The 11,997-nt window shown below is 39.8% G+C and overlaps 1 protein-coding gene across 1 annotated transcript in view; it reads left to right on the plus strand.

Annotated features, from left to right (window-relative positions):
* Positions 1 to 11,997, plus strand: part of RYR2 (ryanodine receptor 2) — a 787,527-nt gene that overhangs the window by 445,568 nt on the left and 329,962 nt on the right. The window contains exons 19-22 of the mRNA XM_037737814.1: positions 184 to 317; positions 3,600 to 3,841; positions 7,840 to 8,032; positions 10,340 to 10,556. Of these exons, the coding sequence (XP_037593742.1) occupies positions 184 to 317; positions 3,600 to 3,841; positions 7,840 to 8,032; positions 10,340 to 10,556 (786 nt within the window). The remainder of the gene's footprint in view (positions 1 to 183; positions 318 to 3,599; positions 3,842 to 7,839; positions 8,033 to 10,339; positions 10,557 to 11,997) is intronic.

Raw genomic sequence — 11,997 nt, forward strand, 5'->3', positions numbered from 1 at the left:
TGCCCAGGAGTTCAAGTCAAGGAGATCATAGCAATGACCTATGATCGCATCACTGCACTTGGGTGACAGAGTGAGATGCTGTCAGGAAGGAAGGGGAAGGGGAAGAGGGGAAAGGGGAAAAGGAAGGGGAAGGGAAGGTTAGGATGACAGGATGGATCAGCTCAAAGTAATTTCTCTTTTCAGGTTCTAGACGTCTTATGCTCACTCTGTGTTTGCCATGGGGTTGCAGTCCGTTCTAACCAGCACCTCATCTGTGATAACCTCTTACCAGGAAGAGATTTGTTATTGCAGACACGTCTTGTGAACCACGTCAGCAGGTAAATTTAGACAGTGTTACCTTACAAGTAACATAACAAAAGAATTCATGTTCTTACCCTGTAGCTGATACTGTATTGTCTGTTTTTAAAATTAGAACGTACAGTATTATTTTCTGTATTTTTCCAGTGAATAATGTCTTTTTCTCTAACAATCAGACAGGATAATAAGTGAACCTAGCAAAATATGGATTTGCCAGAAACACATGTATAAGAGCTTTTATTCACATTCATATATGAATAATCATTGACAGCTTCGGGAGCAGCCTGACAATTATATGGGGATATGGTTGTGTATATTTATGCTGGTACCTGATGTTCATTGAGTACCATGTTCCAGCTGTGGTGCTAAGGGCTTTACCTGTGTTCTGTACTGTTTGTGTCTGTTTTCCTACGTACCACCATGATTCACATTTCATAGATGAAAAAACTGGATCTAGAAGTGGAACTTAGATCTAAATCCAGAGACTGAGCTTATAACCACCATGCCACACTGCCTTTCTTATCCCCTGTGTTAGTCCGGGTTCTCTAGAGGCACGGGATAAATAGGATAGATGTATATATGAAGGGGAGTTTATTAAGTAGTACTGACCCACAGGATCACCAGGCGAAGTCCCACAATATGCCGTCTGCAAGCTGAGGAGCGAGGAAGCCAGTCCCAGTTCCAAAACCTCAAAAGTAAGGAAGCGACAGTGCTGCCTTCAGTCTGTGGCTGAGGGCCCGAGAGCCCTGGCAAAGCACTGGTGAGCCCAAGTGTCCAAAAGCTGAAGAACTTGGAGTCAGATGTTCAAGGGAAGGAAGCATCCAGCACAGGAGAAAGATGCAGGCCAGAAGACTCAGCCAGTCTGGGCTTTCCACATTCTTCTGCCTGCTTTTATTCCAGCTGTGCTGGCTGCTGATTAGATGGTGCCAACCAGATTGAGGTTGGGTCTGTCTCTCCATTCCACTGACTCAAATGTTAATCTCCTTTGTCATCACCTTCACAGACACACCCAGGAACAATACTTTGCATCCTTCAACCCAATCAAGTTGCCACTCACTATTAACCATCACTTCCTCTGTTGGAACACATAAATAAATGATAAGAAATAACTGCTTACAATCGACAAAATACTGTGTGTGATAGTGGTGACATCGACACACTGTATCCAGCAGCAAGCCAGAAGATACTGATTACTTCAACTTGTTTTAAACAGAAATGCAGGGTTTGTTGTGTATTTCTATGATACGAGATTTTTGTTTGTTTGTTTTTGAGATGCAACTCTTGCTTGGTTACCCAGGCTGGAGTGCGGTGGCACGATCTCTGCTCACCACAACTCTGCCTCCTGGGTTCAAGCCATTCTTCTGCCTCAGCCTCCCCAGTAGCTGGGATTACAGGTATACCACCGCGCCCAGCTAATTTTTGTATTTTTAGTAGGGTCGGGGTTTCACCATGTTGACCAGGCTAGTCTTGAACTCCTGACCTCGTGATCTGTCCACCTTGGCCTTCCAAAGTGCTGGAATTACAGGCACAAGCCACCATGCCCAGCCAATGTGTTTTTAAAATATATATTATATGTGCACTTATTGTATATTCACCCTATGGCAAAGACTTTATAGACGTTTATTTTACTATTCAATTCTCACAACATGCTTCAATTTATAGATGCTTACCAGCCCATTTCCCAGGAGGATAAATGGAGGATGAGCAGTTTCACAACTAGTGTCAGGTCACACAGCTAGCAAACGATGCTCAAATTTTCTCTCTGACTCTTCCAACTATACTTCCCACCACAATGTGCTGGAAAAATGGAAATTGTAGGGCAATGGATACAGCTGGTAGTTTTTCTCTGCTCCTTTTCAGGAGCTCCTTTTCAAAATCAGTCAACTCCACATTAAATTATGTTGCCTCCGTTGAGCAGAGTCCAAATGCCTGTGTTGTTTTGTTTGCTGTTTTTTGTTTGTTTGTTTTGTTTTTTGGTTTTTGAGGGTTTTTTTTTTACAGCATTAAGATTTCCTTCATGGTTTTTTATACAACAGACCTGCCGTTCATGAGCAATACGTTCTTAGACCTTCATCCATCTTTACCTATTATTACCATAGGGCATATGTCCTCTCCTAAAATGGAATTAAATACAACTTACTAAAAATTCTTCTGTTCACAGTGAGGCATAATGAACAACAAAGCTGATTACTCACCTTGGTTCCTTCACAAACAACATCACCTACCTCAGCCCCATATCCCATGTGGCACAAAGCTTAGCTTAGGAAAATTTCTGCATGTCCTGGATCCCTAATAACTCCATTAATTCTAAAAGTCTGCTGTGAGTGTCTCTGTTTGTGACTTAAATATGATTAATGATACACAGCTTGCTGAAGAGAAATGAAGACAAATAACATTAGTGCCTTGAATGACACCACCAAGAAATTTCAGAAGTAAAACTGCTCATGGAATGTTCACAGTGAAGCTGGCTTTCACTGTGTACTACCTCAGTTGCAGTTTTAATAATTTTTTAGTAATAAAGGAAATATCTGTTTAATATGCTGGCATCTTAGAGAAGCATGACTACTATTTAAAATAGTGAGATGTGGCTGGGTACAGTGGCTTATGCCTGTTATTCCAGCACTTGGGAAGTCGAGGCAGGAGGATCACTTGACCTCAGGAGTTTGACACCAGCCTGGGCAATATAGCAAGACCTTGTCTCTACTAAAAATAAAATTAGCTGGGCATGGTGGCACTCGCCTTTAGTGCCAGTTACTCAGGAGGCTGAGATGGGAGGATTACCTGAGCCTGGGAGATGGTGGCTGCAGTAAACTATGATTGCACCACTGGCCTTCAGCCTAGGTGACAGAGAAAGACCCTGTCTCAAATAAACTAAAATAAATATAGGGCTGGGCATGGTGGCTCATGCCTGTAATCCCAGCACTTTGGGAGGCTGAGGTGGGTGGATTATGAGGTCAAGAGATCAAGACAATCCTGGCTAATATGGTGAAACCCCGTCTCTACTAAAAATACAAAAATTAGTTGGGCATGGTGGCACATACCTGTAATCCCAGCTACTCGGGAGGCTGAGGCAGGAGAATCACTTGAATCCAGGAGGTAGAGGTTGCAGTGAGCCAAGATCATGCCATTGCACTCCAGCCTGGTGACAGAGTGAGAGACTCCATCTCAAAAAATAAGAATAATAAATAAAATTAAATAACAGTAAAGTAAAATAAAACAGTAAAATTGTGAGATGTAAATGAAAACAATGAAAGTTTTGTTTGAACTTTTCTTACATGCATGCTGTTTCCGTCTCTTTAAAGCATGAGACCCAATATTTTTCTGGGTGTCAGTGAAGGCTCTGCTCAATATAAGAAATGGTACTATGAATTGATGGTGGACCACACAGAGCCCTTTGTGACAGCTGAAGCAACTCACCTGCGAGTGGGCTGGGCTTCCACGGAAGGGTATTCTCCTTACCCTGGAGGGGGCGAAGAATGGGGTGGAAATGGTGTTGGAGATGACCTCTTCTCCTATGGATTCGATGGCCTTCATCTCTGGTCAGGTAGGTGCTATCCATTTTCTGTCATGGTGTTCTAGAAGGAGATCTTTTGCTCTTTCTGGGCATTTCCGAAAGCTATTGGTGCTGCTTCCATTGGGTACTTCTGTTGGGTATTAGTCAGAGACTTAACACTGAGATGATGAGTAAGAGTGTTGAGGAAAAAGCAGTATTGCACTAGGGGAAAAAGAAAACACTTACAATTATAGTACGTTTCCAAGGGACTGCCTTGCTCATGACAATGCTGTGTATTTAAAGAGTAGATTTTAAATAAGAGTGTATTGCTTATGAACAATACTGTGTATTTAAAGTGTGCATTTGAAGGCATGAATGAACTGCAAGAGGCTTGTGAGTTTTCTGCTTTAATTGGTATGTTCAAAGCTTTAGCTGCCAAAGTAAAAGAACAAAAAACAAACCTTGGAAAATAATGGGAAGAAATAGACTAAGTTCAGCCTTCTGTTAGATAATATAATGGTGGGAAATCAATCATTTGTAAAGTGTAGTATGAGTTCTCAGTCCATAATCAAATGACACTTTGTTTCAGAAGTATCAAATGTATTTCAGAAGTATTAAAATAAAGGAATAGGTCATTTCACCAGCTACCATCGCTTAGCTTTGCTGGTTGAGTATATATTAAAAATGAATACTATGTATTAAAAAATAATACTACTTTTCTTGGATTCATGAAGAAGTGGAGTTTGGTTAGCTCCAATTAAAAGCTTAGCTCTTGATTATGCAGATTTTTTTAGGTGTTAAAATTCATCTGGATTCTGCAGATGTATGCTTATATTGATAAAGCTGCATTTGGCATCTAGTCCGAGTATGAGCTTGGCATAGTTTATAAATCATTTAGCATATAGAAGATACAGAAAGTTACCTTAAGTTATAAAGCTGAACTTTACCTCTTATTCAGTACAAATGATAGACATTTACGAATGCTTTATGGGCTTAATAGCTTGTGAAAAGTAAGAATTAGATTGAACTAAACCTAAGAGTTTGTGAAAAGTAAGAATTAAATTGAACTAAACCTAAGAGTTTATGGTGATGAGTTTATATCTAAAAGCACTTCATGTAGTTGTGTTTAACGATGATACTCACTGAATTGTTTCTTCGCTGAGTACCATTAGCTCAGTTGTCTAGAAGAGATAAAGCTGTATTTTGTTTTTTTGTGTGAATTTTAAATTTAATTTTTGTATTTTATTTATTTATTTATTTTGAGACAGAGTCTTGCTCTGTTGCCCAGGCTGGAATGCAGTGGAACAATCTCGGCTCATTGCAGCCTCTGCCTCCTGGGTTCAAGTGATTCTCGTGCCTCAACCTCCTGAGTAGCTGGGGCTACAGGCTTGCACCACCACGCCTGGCTAATTTTTTAGTATTTTTTAGTAGAGTTGGGGGTTTCACCATGTTGGCCAGGCTGGTCTCGAACTCCTGGCCTCAAGTGATCTGCTCGCCTTGGCTTCCCAAAGTGCTGGGATTACAGGTGAGCCACTGTGCCCAACCTGAATCTGTATTTTGCATATTTCGTCTAACCTCTGAGGAATGTGGTTGGCGTCCTCACAGGACTGTAGACTGCTTTGTACAAAGGTGACCTGTGCCAGTCAGACCACAGTCACAGTGCCTTGTTCCCATAGTAAAATTTTCCTGCTGACCAGCCAGAGAGAAAGAGCCTTAACTTCAGAAGGCCTATTAAACACAAAATAGGGCTAATGTCCATTTTATAAAATGTTTTATCTATAATCCTTTAGATATTATTACCCTTGCCCTCTAGCTCCTAGTATTGCTCTGCAGGAAATAAATACTCAAATGAATAAATGAACTATGTTAACTTGTTTTCCCATTACACAGAGATTAGATTTAAAAAAATTGATCAACAATGTCAAGTTGCTTTCACTTACTCTATCCATATAATAACGTATTTTACTATTTTTGTTTTGTATTCAATTTGAAATTTTCTTTCAATACATTAAAAGTACCTGGTTCTTATGCAATTGAATTGTATGCATTATGCCTTTTATTACAAAGTACCTGTTAAATAGAACAATAACAACAAAAAAAATTTAGTAAATCTTTGGACATGTACCAGAAAGGATGGTAGGCAGTGGAATTTCAGGAGAAAAGCATCCTGAAATTTTATTTATTTTTTTAAATGGCAAGGAAATACGCACCATATCATGCCTGTAGCTGAAAACTTTTCTCTTAAGCCACTGGGGGTCTATTAAATGCTTTGCTAATTTTAGATTCATAGTCAACAAAGACAAATCTAAATTAGTTGGAATCTGAGTTACAAAACTTGAATTCGTAGTAACAGATAACCTTCTTGGGGGTCATTCCCCTATTCCTTTTCTTAATGGTTGATGTACAATTTAAAGTATCAAATATCAGTGACTTCTAGGATAGAGCACATTCTCTGCCACTTAACATTTCGTAATTGGAGAGTGGCAGTATTTCTTGCAACGAGGATTGGGCTCAAAAGCATAAGTTTTGAGCTATGTCTTCATTTCTTCTCTTCAATTTAAACGTTGCGGTGTTGCCACGTTTACTCTCTGTCGATACAGAACTGGATTTTGGGAATCCAGGTCGCAGGTGTCTAAAAGGACCAAAAGGTTGAAAAATCTTGGTGCTTTTAGAGAATTTAAATACAGAAGTAGTGTGGAGGAATGTACAGGAAAGATGGGTACAGGTTTCTAGTACAGGATCTACGAAGCTATCATATCCCTCAAACTGAGCAATATATTTGATTATAGTAAGTATCTTTTTAATAACATTTCTATTCACTACAGATCTTGGTACAAACAAGAAGCCAGACCTTTCTCTGTATTGCTTTTATATGATTCTTTTAAAAAGCTGCCTTTATTATATTCAGGGGATTCTGAAAGTGACATTTGATGGTGAATGTATTGCCTGTGGATTTGAATATTGGTAAAACAAGAAGTGTCCACGTTTTAAAAAATAAGTATTCTCTACTACTGGGATTTCATATTTAAAAAAATAGGTTTTCTTCACTACTGACATGTTAAATATGTTCTTGGTAAAGATATTGGCATGCTAGAAATAAAAAGAGTTATTAAAAATACAAAGCATGTATCACAGTCTGTTTTTGTCTTTGCTCACTCACATTGAAGGATTTGATTAGGTTTGTGAGCATGCGTGTTTGGGAGGACATTCCCTTCTCTTCTTCCAGTGTGCAATGAGAAGCAGATGATCTTGGGACTAATTCGTAAAGGAGTCCTTAGAATCAGGAATGGGCTTGGACCATAGGTTGGTCTTGCCAGGGCAAGGAATAACATTTATCAAATATCATTTTCATGCCCCCGGTTATATCCTGCTTTACTTAAGAAGCCAACCAAGATCTTGTGTGAAATAAATGTAATTGTAAAACAAAAACCATTTGGCCTATAGCTATTTCACAATAAACAACGCACCGCAGGAATGAATGATCACGTTTTCTGCTTTCCTTATCTTTATGTATTTTTATTTTAAATTGATAGAACAAAGGGAGTTTCGCATTTGAAAAGGGGACTGATATGAAGTACCTGCTGTGCCTGCGACTTTGTTACTTGTAAAAGATTATTTGTCAGAATAATTCAACAAGGTGATGGCTATTTGGTGTTCTGTTTATAAGACCTCAAAATTAAGAGAGGTTAAGTAATTTGGTTATGGTCTTACAAGTAGTAGTTGGTAAGGTATCTATTTGAAGTCCCTGGAGATGTTCCTTTGACATCATTACATAAAATTTCCGCATCAGTTGCCATTTATCTACTTGCAGAAATTTCTGTGTATCAGAAGGTCCATTTTCCAACATAGATAGCAGTCGGACTCCTGAAATAATTTTTTTTTTTTGACAAAGGGTATAACATATAACATCCGTTTACATTCAAGATTTATTCCTTCTGGTGTTGTGCGCTGGCTTGTCACTACATATTCAAATCTTTTGACTTTGGCTCTGAAGACGATTCTCTGAGATAAAAAATAAATGACCTTCCTTAATGTTTTTCCCCCAATAGGTTGTATTGCTCGTACTGTAAGCTCACCAAACCAACATCTGTTAAGAACAGATGATGTCATCAGTTGCTGTTTAGATCTCAGTGCCCCAAGCATCTCATTCCGAATTAATGGACAACCCGTTCAAGGAATGTTTGAGAATTTCAACATCGATGGCCTCTTCTTTCCAGTTGTTAGTTTCTCTGCAGGAATAAAGTTAGTATGTCTATGTTATTGGTCTCTTTCCTTTCTCATTTCTCATACCTCCACAGAAGACTCTACACTGCCACTGCCTTGCTTCTCTAATCCTTATTTCTCTCTCCTGGGTATCTGTCCTCAGTGCCTTTTGCCTGTTCCTTGAAGGAAGAGGTAAGGCTCACCCAAGAGGGGCAACTTGCAAGGCTGAATGTTTTGTGTGTGAATCCCAGTGTGGGCAGTCTCCCTCAAACCAGTGTTCTGAACTATTTCAAGATTTTTATTTTAGTTCATTTAATTAGATGAAATGAGCAAGGCTGCTTAAAAAATATTGCTTATTTTCTTATATTTTCATTAATTTTCCTTTTTAAGCCATGGCTCCTCACCCAATTGCACACCCCCTTATTTCAACAGAAATTAAGCATTGTTTTTGTTGATGAGGCCCAGATGGCTTTCTTCAGTGTTTCCTCTCCACCTTTATTCTTTTTATTTCTTTATTCTCTGCCCATGGTCAACTGCACCAAGATCGTTTCCTCACACTCTTTCCTTTTATGCTATTACCAGAAGGAAAGAAATTAAAATGATAATCCATTGTAGTTCTGCAAATAAAACCTTAACAAATGTGGTGTGTTATAGGTAACTACTCTGTCATTTATTTTTACACACACACACACACACACACACCTGTACACTTAGAATGACTCACTTTATTTTAGTTATAATTCTCCCAGGAATAATTCCTAGTTATAACGCATCCTATTGAAGAAGGAACAGAGTAATCATGAACTATTAACTATCCCTGTACCAGTTACTTTTTTTTTTTTTGATGTATTTATACAAATTATGTTTCTACAAGCTTCTGGAATGTCTTAACATTTTCATTTTTCTTCACTTTTCTTTGCTTTTGTTTATTTATTTTTGGTCTAGACCTGATACACAAATTAGAAAAAGAATTATGGCCAGGTGCGGTAGCTTGCCCCTGTAATCCCAGCGCTTTGGGAGGCCGAGGTACAACGATTGCTGGAAGCCAGGAGTTTCTGACCAGCTTGTTAAACACAGTGAGACCCTATCTCTGTGAAAGTTTTTTTTTTTTTTTTTTTTTTTATTGGCACCTAGTGTTATATGCCTATAGTCTTAGCCACTTGGGAGGCTGAGTTGGGAGGATCACTTGAACCCAGGAGATAGAGGCTGCAGTAACCTGTGACTGTGACACTGTACCCCCACCTGAATAACAGAGACCCTGACCCCCAAAAAAATAATTTCAAGGAAAATGAAAAATTTAAATTTATTTTTGTAAACCCAAGAGCCCTAGGAAATAGATTATCACTTAACTGTTTCAAAAAGTGTTGTTCCAAGGAACTCAGACTAAAATAGGTTTGCTTAAATGAGCAGACTGTATAAAACATTTTAGTAAGTTCTTTTTTGTTGTTGAAATTGATAAATAAGCAATAAGGTTACCTGCTTTCTTCAAGTTGAAGTGACCTCTGAATCTCCTTTAAAGCGGCAGTCCCCAGTCTTTTTGGCCCTAGGCACTGGTTTCATGGAAGACGACTTTTCCACGGGCCAGGACCAGGGTTGAAGGTGGGGAAGGTTTCAGGATGAAACTGTTCCAGCTCAGATAGATCATCAGCATTAGTTAGATTCTCATAAGGAGTGGGCAACCTAGATCCTTCACAGGCACAGTTCACAATAGTGTTTGCATTCCTATGAGAATCTAAGGCCACTGCTGATCTGACAAGAGGCAGAGCTCAGGCAGTAATGCTAGCTTGCCCACACAGCTCACCTCCTTCTGTGCAGCCTGGTTCCCAACAGTCCACAGACTGGAACCCATCACGGTCTGGGGGCTGGGGACCCCTGCTTAAGAGAATCTCATTAGGAAATTGGACATTGCAAAGTGACTGTTTTTTTCTCATTGCTGTGAAGTCCGGTAATATTAAGCATGTAGATATTTAGATCAGGTCTTTATCTGTTGATGACTTGGGCACTTTGGGACATTAAGTGACCAGTTATTATGGACATGCACTTCATTCCCGTAAGAATGTGGTGCATGTGCCTTTCATTATTTCTCTAGTGGGTGATGTCATCACTGACCCATTAATTAACTGAAGCTGGTTTTCTCTCCTGATGACTATGATGTCCTCATGTTTTACCTTTTATAATTAGAGGTCCTTGAATTCTAAGGTGATCACATTATGCTGGTACTTAGGAGCAAATGTGGCTTCTGATAAAATTACTTTTATAATAAGAATTTTTTCCTAATAGTTTGTTAATTAGAAAACTTCAATGTACACCACAGATAAAATTGACTGTAACATGCATCCTTTTTAGGGTACGCTTTCTGCTTGGGGGGCGACATGGAGAATTCAAATTTCTTCCTCCACCTGGGTATGCGCCTTGTTATGAAGCTGTTCTGCCAAAAGAAAAGTTGAAAGTAGAACACAGCCGAGAGTACAAGCAAGAACGAACTTACACACGCGACCTGCTGGGCCCCACGGTTTCCCTGACACAAGCTGCCTTCACACCGATCCCTGTGGATACCAGCCAGGTACCAAGATCAATTGTTTGTATTGAGTCATTCTGACACGGCTTTCACACTTGGACCGCAACCCATAGGAATGCCTTTCACAGTAATACAATTGTGCAATTGACATGTAGGACTGAAACAAGTCTCATAAAATAATACTTACCTTTACCATTTCCACTCATTTTCTGTTGTATTCTATGGTTTTTGTTGTTGTTGTTGTCAGTTTGTTTTTTTGAGATGGAGTCTCACTCTGTTGCCCAGGCTGGATGGAGTGCAGTGGTGCAATCTTGGCTCACTGCAACCTCTGCCTCCTGGGTTCCAGCGATTCTCCTGTCTCAAGTAGCTGGGATTACAGGAGTCGGCCGCCATGCCCGGCTAATTTTTGTATTTTTAGTAGAGATGGGGATTCATCACATTGGCCAGGTTGGTCTCGAACTCCTGACCTCAGGTGATCCACCCACTTTGGCCTTTCAAAGTTCTGGGGTTACAGGCATTAGCCACCACACCCAGCCTCTGTTTTATGTTTTAAGAAGTTTTCCCGGCCGGGCACGGTGGCTCACGCCTATAATCCCAGCACTTTGGGAGGCCGAGGTGGGTGGATCATGAGGTTGAGATCGAGACCATCCTGGCCAACATGGTGAAACCCCGTCTCTACTGAAAGTACAAAATAATTAGCCAGGCGTGTTGGTGCGTGCCTGTAGTCTCAGCTACTCAGGAGGCTGAGGCAGGAGAATTGCTTGAAACTGGAAAACGGAAGTTGCAGTGAGCCAAGATTGCGCCACTGCACTCCAGCCTGGCAAAAGAGAGCAAATGGGAAAAAAAAAAAAAAAAAAAGTTTTCCCAACCCAATAAACTGATTCTCTAATGTACTAACAGATTACAACCTGAAATGTTAAAAACACTGTTCAGGGTTGTCTTTAAAGTTTTATTTTAAAAAATAATTAATATTACTTAGTTTATAAAGTGCATATTATACTTTTAAAAATAGTCAATAATAGCAACGGATAGAACTTAGTGATGAAAATCATAAAAGAAATTTGAAGGTATAATACTGCTAAGATGATTTCATATCTGGGGTAATTACTGCACTTGCAGTAACATCATATAGATGTGGCACACACTGATTTTTGAGTGTACTTGTTAAGTTCCTAACCTTTTTGACACTAGGCACTGGTATCCTGGAAGGCAATTTTTCAGTGAAACAGTGGGCTGGGGTTGAAGGTGGTTACAGTTTTGAGATGAAATTGTTCCACCTCAGATCATCAGGCATTAGATTCTCAAAAGGAGTGCACAGCCAAGATCCCTCACAGGCACAGTTCACAGTAGAGTTTGCACTCCATGAGAATCCGGGCGCGGTGGCTCAAGCCTGTAATCCCAGCACTTTGGGAGGCCGAGGCGGGTGGATCACGAGGTCAAGAGATCGAGACCATCCTGGTCAACATGGTGAAACCCCGTCTCTACT

This window comes from Cebus imitator, unplaced genomic scaffold (genome assembly GCF_001604975.1).
Source record: "Cebus imitator isolate Cc_AM_T3 unplaced genomic scaffold, Cebus_imitator-1.0 Scaffold42, whole genome shotgun sequence".
Taxonomy (NCBI): domain Eukaryota; kingdom Metazoa; phylum Chordata; class Mammalia; order Primates; family Cebidae; genus Cebus; species Cebus imitator.